The 14888-nt window shown below is 33.0% G+C and overlaps 1 protein-coding gene across 4 annotated transcripts in view; it reads right to left on the bottom strand.

The window, feature by feature from the left end:
* Positions 1 to 14888, bottom strand: part of LOC143225276 (nephrin-like) — a 90141-nt gene that overhangs the window by 39484 nt on the left and 35769 nt on the right. For all 4 annotated transcript variants that reach the window (XM_076454375.1, XM_076454376.1, XM_076454373.1 and 1 more), the window contains 2 exons: positions 9608 to 9731; positions 8366 to 8704 (listed from right to left, as the gene is read on the bottom strand). In XM_076454375.1, coding sequence (XP_076310490.1) covers positions 8366 to 8704; positions 9608 to 9692 — 424 coding nt within the window. In that variant the 5' untranslated portion in view covers positions 9693 to 9731. The remainder of the gene's footprint in view (positions 1 to 8365; positions 8705 to 9607; positions 9732 to 14888) is intronic.

The following is a 14888-nucleotide window of genomic DNA, read 5'->3' as shown; positions in this document are numbered from 1 at the left end:
CATATCGCCAAATAATTTATTTTTGTTACAAGCTCAGGCACGGCCAAATGGTTAAGGCACTCGACTCGTAATCTGAGGGTCGCGGATTCGAATCCCCGTAACACTAAACATGCTTGCCCTTTCAGCCGTAGGGGCGTTATAATGTGACGGTCAACCCCACTATTCTTTGGTAAAAGAGTAGCGCAATAGTTGGTGGTGGGTAGTGATGACTAGCTGCCCTACCTCTAGTCTTACATTGCCAAATTAGGAACGACAAGTGAATATAGCTCTCGTGTAGTTTCTGCGCGAGTTTCAAAATAACAAAAGCAAACAATTTTTGTTACAAATATTTCGTTTAATTTATCCAATGCCATAAATATTCCTTTTTATCGAGTTTTCACGTGAATTTATACAAGAACTAATTTTGATGTGATAAGCTAATTGGAAGGCAGTTAGTGAACACTATCCACCGTCAATACCAAGTCTTTTTTAACCAATAGTAGAGTTGAATGTCCCACCCTAATGTTTCAATGGCTAAGAAGGTTAGCATTTTGAAGGAAGGTTTAGATCCCACGACCCGCAGATAAAGATTAAAGCGCCTTAGACATAAATACACGACAGACCACAATATCTACGTTCAGTTCATTTGTATAGTTTATGTAATTTTACTAACCTATTATTAGTTAGCTGAGCTTAGCAATTGTTTATATCGTTGCTGTAGTTACACTGTCGTTGTTGTTTTTTTCATGTTATGCAGTGAGAACCAGTTCTTAATTTCCATTTGTTCATATTAAAAACAAGGTGTCCTGTTCTTTCCTGTTCTTTACTTTTAGAAGATAAAACGGAAACAGGGAAAAAATTGATGCAATCTCTTTATAGCGTCTACAAGTCGTTTCAAAAGATTGTAAGCTGTGCTTTTCCCACGTTGGTCAACGATACGTAATAATTTTTTCATTAGTTCACTTAAAATTGAGAGATCTAGGTCTGTTTTAAAATAAATAATGAACAATGCTCAATGATTCATGTTAACGAATTATTTAAAATCGTTTAGAATATGAAAGATACTTTAAAAACAACAAGGAAGAGAGAAAAAAAGGAGAGAAAATGAAAAAAATATAAATATCTCACTCATGGTCTAATAATCACTAACTTACCACATGATTAGGTATAGATGTAATTACATACTTACTAATTGTTACCATACAGTTATAAGTACAAATGTGTCATATGTTTCTTTCGATACGTTGTATAATCACCAACTATGTGGAATTGATACGAGTTAGTAAGATTTAGTTTCAAAACGAGAGCAAAGTAGTGTTCTGTTTTCGTTACATTCATTTTCATAAGTACAGAGTTACTATAATTTATAGATCTAGTGTTTAGTTTTATAGTTACACGTAGCACTCCCGTTATTTGAATTATAAATAAAAGTACAAAATTATCATTTAATTATTTATTGTGCAGACAGTAGCACTGTGTATGTAGGGATTACTTAAATTGTTCATCGAAAGTTTATTTTAAATATCTGAGATGTTTTCAATACTATACAGTATTTCATTTTTATAAGAATATTTTTGTAATGACTGAGTTATAAGTTATGGAAATGTTTGTAATATCACAGTACAAAGTTCGAATTTCTTGTTTTTTATTATTAAATGATATTTTAAAATCCAAAACAATGATGTTAACCAATTTTGCTGAGGTGATGTAGGTTAAATGAATTGTCCATTTTTTATAAGTATTATTAATAACTAGTAGTAATTTTAAAAATATCATAATTCTAGTGTAAAGATGCTATCTTCATATCTTGAAGTTAGCGTTTTTACAGAAATGTGGTGTTCCATTAAAAAAGCTTAAGTACAGGGTGAAACAGGAATTACTAGCAAATAATAGATAACCAATAAATGTTACAGTTGGAACCTCATTGTATTTAGAAATTGGTTATAAATACAATCTATCTTTGTCTATTAAAATACAGCAATAAAAACAAGTAAAGGAAAACTTTGAAATAAATGAAGTAAATGTATGGATGGCTAATATCAATACTTCCAAAACAATGTAAACAGAATAATCCCTATATAATGCCATAGGCAAAAACTAACATATAGCAATACATATATGACTCTTCAATGACAACTGAGTTTATCCTATTTTTGTACATTAACATACTGTGTAAGAGTGATACAAATGTTATCTCTGCTATCTTGTTTACATTATTTTCGAGGACTGATATTGGTCATCTTTAGATTTACTTCTCTTTTTTGAAAGGTTCTTTCTTTAATTCTAGATCTAATATAAATTAACGTAAGTTTACTTTAGGCATATGTACAAGGAATCAAAGTCGAGTCTGAGACTAATATATTAGGTAGATTAGTCCCAGCGATGAACTACCTGTGGTCTAGTTGTGTATGACATCAAGACAGATGAATCTGTGAAATACGGGATTAACGACCAATACAAGTCTTCAAGATAAGCTATATGGCATCACGTACATTGGTTAACCTTGAAGATCACTAAGTGAAAGGGAAACTTTAACGTAATATGTTACTAAATAATGGAAACAGTACAAAGAACCCTGCTTATCTGATCAGCGTAAGGTTTCTCGATGGTAGAAAAGTATTTATATTCTGGAATGCTCTGACCTCAAGAGTCTCAGCAGCAGCTTATTAGGCTCGTTATATACTAATATTCGTTTGCCTTGTTAGAACAGAGAGAGCTAAGTTCAGAGGTCCTAAATAACAAGTTTTTAATGTATTGCCTAGAAACAGTTATATATTGAAAAATATTTATTAGTTAGGCGTCCTCGAGAGAAACGAATCTCGTACACTCAACAGTGGACTTTGACTGATCATTTTGAAAGAGAAGAACAGGAAAACAGAGTTTTAAACACCAAGGTGACAACAAAGCATGCGTAACAAATGTGACCCAAATTTTGTTCATCTCACAATATGATTCATTATTACAATGCCAGGAGGGGTAACTCTGTGAAACATTATCATCTTTAAGGAAATTAAACTCTTAATTTGAGGAGTTCACTGTCACTAGCTTTAACATATTGACCCAATAATCACCGCAGTTCAATATTTCAGCAATATCTACCATGAACATTGTTCAAAGAAAACCGTTATAGGTACAACTACTAGTTACATACGATCCACTTAGCTCACCCAAATTCATTTGCACATATCTAAATCACAAATGTGTAATGACAGGTAATAAAACACAAAGTTCTTAACACTAGAAACAGTAAATTATCCTATACCAAATCTTAACCCACTTCGTTCTGGATTCACACTGACGATCAGTATGAATGCTCGTCAGCTAAATAATATTGTAAAGATAAAAAAAAAAGATCTATTTGACAACGATCTTGGGATGAGCTTAAGCCAATAGTATTTCAAAGCACAACTAGCATTTAGAATTAAAATTATTCACTTCACACTGATAAGAACATGTATTTCGTTATCGAACTATTGCTTTTTTTGAATTGGGACATTTCACTTCTACAGCCACTTCACAGACACCATATAAGCAGATGAATATCTAAAAGTTGACTCAGAAGACAGTCACCGCTGAAAGAATTAGTAACCAACATCTACCTCATGTGTAAAATACATCCGGTAAGGGTGGGACCTGGGAAATTAACCTAAACAGGAAACAGATATTGGGCAGAGAATGAAAGAGAATAACCATATATAGTACGATGTACAGATCCTGGTGAACAGTAGTATGTTATCGTGGTTAAATATGGTTACTATTTCACAAATAACCAGTTAGGAATCCGTTGGTTCACAGAGCAGCAACATTTTATATGACCCTGGAAGAACATATTAACTTCCCACAACCAGCAAAAGCATAAAGATGGAAGCCATGTAACGTTAATTTATTAAATCCAGTACAAGACTATCGGCAGGATACCAAACACCTCTGCTTTAATAAGAAGACAGAAAACAAAAATCTTATGACTTAGCTAAGAAAAGAGAATTATAAGAGAAATCAACGGGACAGCATGCAACCAGAAGACAGTAACATCGCCAAAGATGTGTTTGTTTGTAACGAAGTACAAAGCTACACAAAGGGTTATTTACGTTCTGCCTACCTCGGGTATTGAAGCCTGAATTCTAGCGTTGTAATTCTACAGACATATCGCTATGCTACTGCATCAGTAAATAAACTTTATTGTATTATCTCCTGTATGGTAGGAAGTCTCCACAATGAAATAACTCCTGAGCTTTACTTTTCACCAGAAAAAGTATGACATAACAGGTTTTGTACATATATTATTATTCTAGTCTTAGCTCCTGCTAAGTAGCTAGGCTATACGGTTAAATTTCCCTTTCAAGTCAGGAAGGTAGACAATGAGTGTTGAGTAGCTTTTATTCTATTATATTTGTACAAATTAAGAGATGACTATGATAATGTAGTCTTTTATAAGTTTGAAAGAAATTATAATACAAGCTAAACAACTCTCTGGTTACTTTCTAGTTGTGGTCATACCATATTGTTGTTGTTACTTCACTCAATTATAACGCTAAAATCAGGTTACGATACTTGCTGTGAAAATAGCAAAAGTAGCTCATTGCTTAGATGTGTTTAATGTAAAATTTGAAAAGCAAAATGATCTATTGAGCTAAGTTATCATGGTCTCTACAGTGAATTGTGACGGGTGACTAGAAAGAAAATCCATTGGAAATCATACATTTTATTCAGAAAAGCTTTGCATGATGCAAGGTATCTCAGAAACTGTTTAATATGCTTTCCATCTTTCTCAATTAGCATATTAAATCTAACCTTGAACGAATCTACTGAAAACATCATCTGTTCTGAACTGTCTTCATTGATTCTGGCATTTCTTATGTGCTGACATTAAATGTATTCAAATAACCATTCCTTATTGTTCAAAGAGGAAGAAATAAGAGAAACAAAAGAAATGGAACTTTGATGGAAGAGAGATTTAAACATGCACTTGATATATATATATATATGTGTGTTGGTTTGTAACATTTATCCATGAAGAAATCTCACATTTTTCGTTTGGTAAACTTTGCTAACTTAAGGGAAGTGATGTTAATTGCTTTAGATATATATTTTTTAAATATATGTAATCATTCTACAACTTGTACTCATAATAATAATATTGGGTTTAAATGAAATCTCAAGTTATTCGTTTAATACGGTATTCAGAGAACTTTGGGACGTTTCGATCTATTCGAAAAAAAACCCAACAATAATCATCTATTTTTGTAACATGTAAAGCTTCGTAGATGTGAGGAAATGAGTAAATATTTATATTCTTAAGCGTTCCATTGTGGATTTATATAGAAGACACAGCTTGCCCGACAGCTGTGAGTGCTTACATTGACGGGTAGGAATGTAAGTTCTACATTTTGGCAGAACTTAATATGAATACGTGTTGGGGACTTTAAGAACACATAGATATACACGTGTATTTTTGTATTAAAAAATGAATATTTACTGTAATAATTTTACTAAAATCATTGGAGTTGTGGCAATTATGTTTGCGCTATTCCAGAAAATATTTCAACACTTGGGTGAGCTAGAGAATTTTGGTCGTGAATTTTATAATGATGGCATAAAATACGATGGGGAAGGAGAGGAAACGCATTTCAGTTTAAAAAGAAGAAATGAAATATTATCGCTATTTGGACCAAATAATGTCCAAAAGAACAAACGAAATAGGACTAGCACATTAAATAAAATCAAAAGTGAAGTTTGGAACAACCGAGAATTCCAGTGAGATAACGATACGTTTTGATATCGATAAAACATCAACACAGAAATGGAAACCGAGGATATGTATTTCCACAACTGCATCCAGTTTAAAACTTTTCTTGATAACTGACTCTTATGTCAACACCATCTTTAATGCCTGCGTCTCTCAGAATCACATAAACCTTGATAACGACAGTTAGTCCTCCAATGTGAATGTCATGTCGACCAACATGATGATAACAATACAAGTAACAAACCCAGAAGCACAAAAAAAGAGCAAGATGTAGGGAAAACTCGATATAAACTTTAATGCATGTGATATAAGGACCACGTTTTGTATCAATTTGTAATTTATATCAGTTCTTTTTATATTTAAACTTTGAATTTTCACGCTTAATGTTATAGTGTGGCGCAATCTGCAAACCTCTTAGGAACAGAAATTATAAAATAAAAATTGTATACTGGTCACATCTTTTAAACGAATTTTCAGTTATTGGAGTAGACATTTTAGTTAAACGATTAAATAATATTTCGAAAAAACAGGTTTCACTATTTCTTTCTACTTTTGGCTTTTCCACACTCAATGTCATCTCAAGATTAGATATATTATAGTGAATGTCTTTCAAAAAGTTACGTAACACTTCCTGAGAAAACAGTTACTATTTTAGTGAAAAACTAGTTTCAGTGATTTTTACATAGAGTCAATTACATTTCATTTTAAATATCATTCTTCATTAAAAGACTATGGTACCCCGCTGAGACAGTGGTAAGTGTATAGATTTTACTATTCTAAAATCAGGGGATCGATTCTCTTTAGAGAACACAGTGGATAACCCGATGTGGCTTTACTGTAAGAAAAACGCACAAATACAGTTAAAATACTGTTTCAACGCATTATGAATTTGTGATATTTGATAGAAATAGAAGAATTGACACATTATAATCAAAAATTTATCTTTGAATGTTTAATTGTAACGGCTGTCTCCATTACTCGTTGAAGTGGTACGTATATATTGGTATTATACAATACAACCTCCATTATTTGTTCACATGGTAAGTACATTGGTGAAAAGATGCTCCATTATTCGTTGACGTGGTATGTATATTGACAACAATCTCCAATAAATATTTGTTCACATTAAAGGAATTTGAGGGCTTCATTCCGTAAACTGCGTTAGAATGTTGCAACTAAAAATTCGTAGTTAACATTCTTTTCTACTGCATTACAAATTCCTGTTATGAGTAATGCCACTTTTTGTAATATAATCCTCAAAATATAGTCCCTACGCTAGTTATAACATGTCAAGTCGCTTTTAAAATAAGTCGCTTATTTCATGAAGTTTCTTATTGTTTGTGATTGTTGAATTTAATATAAAAGTATCCAAAGACTATCTGTGTCAGTCACTATTTAATTTTAAATGGTAGAGTAGAGGGAGAGGAGCTACTCAACACCGTCCACCGCCAGCTTGTGGCTAATTTAACGGAATAATACGGGAGGGGTGGTGAGCGTGACACAAATCATGTGTTCATGCACAATGCTTAGCCCACGAAGTGTCTTACAAAACAAATTCCCTGAACAATAGATTGTCAGATAATTACACCAACACGTAAGTAGGAACAGTTTGCTCGAGAATAACAAACTATATTGCAAAATAAAATAGTAAATACGGAACACACTGAAAATAGCTCGGCTTTTATAAACTTTAAGGGCTATGTGAGGTGGGTTAAGGCGTTTGACTCGTAATCTGAGGGTCGCGGGTTCGAATCCCCGTCGCATCAAACATGCTCGCCATTTCAGCCGTGGGTACGTTATAATGGGACGGTCAATCCCACTATTCGTTGGTAAAAGAGTAGCGCAATAGTTGGCGGTGGGTCGTGATGACTAGCTGCCTTTCCTCTAGTCTCACATTGCTAAATTAGGAACGACTAGTGAAGATAGCCCTTGTGTAGCTTTGGGAGAAATTAAAAAACAACGACAACTTGGAAATGAATGTATAACCTTAGAAAACTTTAAAAATATATTTTTTCGTTAAATATATTTACAGATGTATTTATTCCTTCAATGAGACGTCAAATATGAAACTACAAAATCTTAATAATTGACTGAATTTTAATAGCGAAAATTTTGATCAAGCTATGTTGCTGCGATTTTGGCTGAAAACTGTTTATCTTCATCTTTGCGCACTATATTCAATTTTCGGTGTTAGGTTGAACTTAATTAGCGATATAATACATTTCCAATTTTTTTCCTTAGTTTTCTGCGAGTTTTGACGTAAATGTATTATTTTTATTTGATAAAGTAGATTTATAACTAATATTTCAAAGTAAATGTTAGTATATGAATAAATCATAAATTGTTTTCGCTTTAAAATGCGTACTTGGTATGGTCTAGTTGTCAACGAATCCACAGTGTAAGTTACCATTTTCATGATTTTTTTACGGTCAGTTTCTTTATTCCTTCCGTTAAAAATTAGGAATATTTATATACTTGTTTACTTTTACTCAAAGTGTACAAATATTCTAAAACTACAGGTAACTATTTTCTACATCTATAGAAAATTATATGTTAAAAGGTTCCTTATAAACACATCAAAATACTTTTACGTACCTAAGTGCATGATTTGTGTGTGATTTTCAGATATTTACTACTCACCAATGACGTTCAGTAAGGCTTCCTGATACATGGTCCGTGACCAACGAAAGTCTACACGGCATTTGTATATTCCGGCGTCGATGTCACGAACAGGTTCAATTTTTAGTAGCGGTGGGTGCTCAGCCACGTGAAAGTGAGCACGAGGGCGAAGCTCATCTCCTACTATGTGTACGGCATTACGCAATGTACCTTTTCTTGCATCCATGGTGTAAATAGGAACTTCGGACTCTCCTTTGTACCACATGATCAGAGAAATATCCTCTTGAAATCTTGGAATTGTTATGTTACAGGGAAGAACGGCTTGGCCGCCTAGCATTGCTGTAAACTCTCCTCCAAATTCTGAAAATATATCGTTCATGATAATTTCACTTATAGGAGTAAATGCAGAGTCGACAACGTTTTGATTATTTGAAGTGAGTCGACGAATTTTCTTACGTTACAGTACCTTGATCATTCATTATAAATTTAAAGTGACAATTACAAAGAATGCGAGGTAGTGAAAGTAATTAGTTTGAGGTGCATTTAATAAAATGCATCTATTTAAATAACCGCAAACTCTGACATTCAACTTTATTTTTGTCGAACTGTTGACATTGCAAACAAATTAAAGCGTTGTAGATTAGGTAATATCTAAAATCTGATTTTACATCACAGATAGTTGACGGAAAACTAACTGTTACATAATATTTATAAAACTATTTTTGTGAGAGCAAAAATATAGGGAATGAAGGGGCGCTGCAGAGGTGAATAATGCCTAAAGAAACCAATTACATTTAAGCTTTTGTGCAAAGGAAACTATTTATGTCTATGATTAAGTTATTAATGACATTTCTATATGTAGATGTATCTTATTCAATGAATGGGCGAAATGATTATGGAAATAAAATATGTTCGTTTTGTTGTTAAGTTAATAGTGGTTTGCATTAACCATAAATTTTTATAGGCCTCAAACCATAATTACCAAGTGTATTATTTACTTTTAACTGAATCCAACATTATTGAATCTTGGACATCATATTTTAAATGCAGTAGGGAATTAACAATATATAACTCGTTACAACAGTATACTATAAAACGTATTATATCAGAAAAATTCGCACTAAATCTTAGTGATAGACACTCGCCATCTTAATTGAAATATTTAAATTTCTATTATCCGGTGAATTATCCACACAGCGCGTGTTTTATAGGTATTGATTCAGTAATATATATTAATATATGTATATGACTTACAAAACTCACCTTCTGCACAGAAAGTACTAAGAATACTTGTTAAAGCACAAAAGACAGATGTTGTAGCCATAAATTTCATTTCGAAGATGTCCATTATTAAACGTAGATGTAGGAAGACGTCCTAATCAGCAATCTAATGTGGAAAAAATAATATATATACACCATTCTTTACTAATACCCATTCAGACATCCTTGTTATACTGTTCTCATGCATTACGTTACTGGAATATTGCATATAATGTAATTTATTAGAAAATACTTGAAAAATAATCTACATAATGAATGGATATTTCTGCTTGGACATATAATACACTCTGTTGAAGGATAGCGTAATTATTCTAACAGGATCCATTTCATTCCAGACACGGTTCAAACTTGTTTTTTTTTTATACTTATATATATATATATATTCTTGCTGTTCTAGTTCAGAATACACATTGCATTAATGCTGTTTTGTACTTAAGGTCTGTAAGCCTAGTCATCAAGTATTCTCACCAAAACAAGAGAAGCAAACACATCACTGGTCTTTTCTGTTATTTTTTTTTCTTTTCCCTTTGCTGACATAGATCACCTACTATGATATATCAAAGATTACAGCGGTCCCTCCTGCATGTAAGATTATTTTCAGGTGATCCCCTGTGTCATTGTGAAAAGTAATTTATAACTCAAACGTATATGGCGGCCAAGCTATATGATTGTAATATTTTATATAACTTTAGATCGTGTTTCTGAATATTTATGCACTAATTACTGAAGGAAAGTAAACAATAGAACTTTTTTCTTTTACAAACATTCTACACTAAATTTAAGGAAATTAATCCAAACATCACTTCTTCATATAATACTACGATACTAAAATTAATATTTTTATCACACCTTGATGTCCTGTTGTACATCTGTACCTTTCATTACCATTTATGACATTACGACATTGACTACTTTTGTAAACTATTTAATTACTAATGGTCACTCTTCTTACTTCAGTCAACTATAACACTACTCACTTCAAAAATTTCATGTTCATGAGGTATACACATTCTATATTATTTCACGTTTTGTGTGAATTTGTTTTTGTTTTTCGCAAACTCATCCCTTTAATTTTGGATTTAGTATGATCAAAGGCGGCGGATGAATCTGATGTCGCCCGGCAATTTTCCTTATTTATTTGGTGTTAACTTCTATCAATGGTGCTAAAACGCACCTTGAAAGTCATCCAGGCATGATGGCGCGAAATGAAAAGATATTAAGGTTGCTGAGCTTAAATATCGATCGAAATTTGCATTCCTGGATTCCCTTAGAATTTTGATGTTGCTACTGTGTTTTTCCTATCCCCTCTCACATGCTAGCTAAACCAAATTTGTTACCCATACAGAGTTTTCTTAGACAGGTATCCTGACTTGTTTCTTTTGAGGTTAAAGATCTTCTTTGGGTAGCTATAGCCCATCATTAAGAGGCACTAGATAGCAGTAAAACCTGCCTGGAAGGATACTTAGACATGATGGAGTCTAGGAGAAAATATTCGTGAGAGCTTAATCCCGATGGCGAAATGTTTTAAAATATGTTTATATCTCTACTCATAACTTACAGGTAAGAGTAAACAAATACAGCACAAGTTCTCATGCATCAGTTAAGAGGGTTTATATTCAACCATTAATACTCCTTTCTCCGTCTATGGTAGCTAGAGAAGTGATTAAAAATTATACAAGAGCTTGAGCGGGTCATTTGAACTTCTTTGGAACTTATGGAAGAAACCAATATTTATGTTAATGTACATAATGACAAAAGATTAATATTAACTTTTGATTAAGGTAAGCTAGAAAAGTGTTAATCTAACTTCTGGTTGAAGTAAGATATATACATGTTTATATTAACTTCTGATTAAAGTAAGATAGAAACGTGTTAATCAAATGTCTGATTAAAGCAAGCTAGCTCCGTAACCTGACATAAAAATTAAGCCAGTAATGGAAATAGCTAAGTCAGTATATCGCCCTTACTTGCAACGATTAAAATGTATTGATTTATAGGTTGGTTACTCTTTCCGCTATCATAATTTCCAGCTATAATTCCAATAATATCACAATTTTTTAAAAGTTTAAGGAATCTAGGTTGGTCTTATATCCATATACTAAACTAACAATGTAAAGTAATTATCATAATAAATATATATATATAATTAGAAACGAGAACCAACGAAATAAATACCTTATGCTAAACATTTTAACCAATATCTCTAATTAAACAGTATGCTTCTATTCTTTATTTCATGCTACTGATGATAAAAACAACATATAAATTATTTTAGAAGAATTGGTGGTTTCTAAGAAACAAAATCCTTTCTCTATCGTGAGAGAATTGATAAAATATGTATTCAGTAAAAAAAAATAAAGTACCAGGTTCAGAAAAAGAGAAATTATTTAAAACAATTTTAATGTTATTTAATTAATAACGTATGTTCCTTTATTATTAATTACTTCCTGCCAACGATTCACAAGTTTTTGAATGCCACTTCTATAAAATTATTAGGGTTTAAAGGAAAAGAATGTAGAGAGGGTAGTTTTGACATCTTCATGTGTTCCAGGTTCAGGCTCTTTCCCATCAAGATAGTTCTGCAAACTTTAGAATAGATGATAATCAGATGGGGCAAGGTCTGGAAAATAAGGGGGATGTGGAAGGTTCTTCCAGTCTAGCTCTTCAATCTTTGTAGATGTGATTCTTGCTGTATGGGGCCATACATTACCCTGATGTAACACAACATCTTTACAATTGATCAAAGCAGGCCTCTTTTCTTTCAGGGCAACATTCAAGAGCTCTAACTGTTGGCAATGGAAGTCTGACGTAATCATTACATTGAGTGGCAGCAACTCAAAGTGGACCACACCAACAATATCCACACCAAATGCTAGAATTTCCTAGGGTGGAGGTCAATTTTGAGCTGTGCTTTAGCCACTTTACTCGCACTAAGCCATTGTCTGCAGCGCTTACCATTCTTATAAAATATCCATTTTTAATCTCTAGTCACTAACCTGTTCAAAAAAAGATGAGTTACGTTCACTAGAGTGAAGAGAAGTGCAAATGTCCACTTTTACTCTAAGGTTGGCTTGTGTCTGTCATGGGGGACCACATATTCCGTGTTTTGACACCTTTCTAAGCTGTTGCAGATGACGATGAACTGTTGAATGGATTGAATTAAGCTTCTGCGCTAGTTCTTTAACCATTACAGAACAATCTTCATCAAGTGCAGCCAGCAGCAAGTCATTATTAAACTCAACAGGACGACCTAAACTTGTCGTATCACTTAAGGTGTAGTCACCTGGTCTGATCTTTTGAAACCACATTCGACATTTTTTTTTATTGAGAGACTCCGTCCATAAACACCTTGAATGTTTCGTGTAGTTTCTGCTGCACTATTGCCTTTCTTATACTCATAAAGCATTATATGCCTAATGTGTTCCTCATACACATCCATCTACATAAGTGTTCATTTGATTACTGATCTGAAAAAGTGAAGTTGTGTTTGTTTCTTTTATTTGTCTGAACATTTTTATACACGTCTTACTACATATTTCAGTCATTAAAGTCTTCTACAAAGATAGAAATGATGATGCCCTTTATGTATTAAATTTTCAGACATTACTTATGGGATGACCTGGTACTTAGGAACTCATTAAAGCCTCGATAAATAGACTAATTCATACAATGTACAATTGTCAATAAAATGATTAATCTATACAATATACAACTGTGGATAAATAGATTAATCCATACAATGTACAACTGTGATGACAAATAATGCTTTAAAGTGGAACTATACAGCACTTCAGTGGTACATGTCTCTGAGGATATATTGAAATGTCGAATACTAACTTTATTACTGTTCTATGTTTGTCAATAATCCATATTTTAAATTATAGTATTTCTGTATTTTTGTATTTTATTCAGAACTTATCCAAACTGATAAAATTTTACAATCAATTCTGATAATAAAGTAATTTACAATGAAACAATTACGATACAATATTTTGACGGGTGGTCAGTCGAGTTGCAAGAACGCGCTGATCAGTATTGGCCGGGCGGGATCTTACACTTTTAATTGTTTTTCAGCTCATGCATATGATTGTCTATATGTGCAAGCATTGAACACATCCATATTATATTAATCTGGGTAAAACTCCTTAACTTGTCTTAAATAGAATTTACTATTATCGCGATAAACAACAATGCTATGTATTCTAGTTTTAATGCTTAAGGAGAAGATACTGTAATATATACATAATTTATGCAACTTAGTCATTTTCAAATACCAGTATGTTCGTATACAGATTGTATTCTAATTTATTTTTATACCCTGTTAATAACGTTTATAAGCTTGATACTAAAATAATTATTTCTGGACAAGCTAGAAAACGTGTCTAACAAACAGCATAAAGTCATATATTTTGAGTTTGAGTTAAACCTAACTCACAGTTGTTTGAATAAACAACACTGTACTCGTACTCACCTGTCACAGACATTAAAAGTACTTTATCTTATTTATCTCTCCCCTACCCCAGAAACTTAAAAGCTCATACGCTAACAATCGGAGCCCAATACCCGTGGTGGTCACAGCACTGTGCAACTTTACGCTCAAGGAAAAAAAAAAACAATCTTGCATAACCTTACCTACGTTCAGCTATCAACAAAGATGGTATAACCTTTAGTTTGATTTGGTTCTTTATAATTTCGCGCAAAGCTACACGAGGGCTATCTGTGCTAGCCGTCCCTAATTTAGCAGCGTAAGACTAGAGGGAAGGCAGCTCGTCATCATCATCCACTGTCAACTGTCGGGCTACTCTTTTACTAACGAATAGTGGGATTGACCGTCCAGTAATATCACCCCCAAGGCTAAAATGGTGAGCATGTGTCGTGTGACGGGTATTCGAACCCGCGCCCCTCAGCTTACGAGTCGAGTAACTTAACAACCTGACCAGGCCGGGTCCGTAACCTTTAGTTCTTAAGAAAGTAGTAATTGCATCATTCATCGTTCAAAAATTACCTTACCTGATGTAAACAATCACTTCTTAATGTGATTCTTTTATCTTGTATTCTGAAGTGAGAGATGTCAAAATATTTTCTGCTTTCTTTTCAATTTGAAAACAGCCAACATTTCTTAATACTTATACGTATGACAGATTACAATTATCCAACTAAGTATATCAACAGACGTTTCAAATTGTTATATTTACGTCTCGAATGTATTTCATATTTATTGTTAATTATCTCGGAATCTTAAGCTCATACCTAAAGGCAGATA

Source organism: Tachypleus tridentatus, chromosome 9 (genome assembly GCF_004210375.1).
Source record: "Tachypleus tridentatus isolate NWPU-2018 chromosome 9, ASM421037v1, whole genome shotgun sequence".
Lineage (NCBI taxonomy): Eukaryota > Metazoa > Arthropoda > Merostomata > Xiphosura > Limulidae > Tachypleus > Tachypleus tridentatus.
The sequence above is the reverse complement of the archived record's forward strand: the minus strand, read 5'-3'. Positions and strand labels throughout refer to the sequence as shown.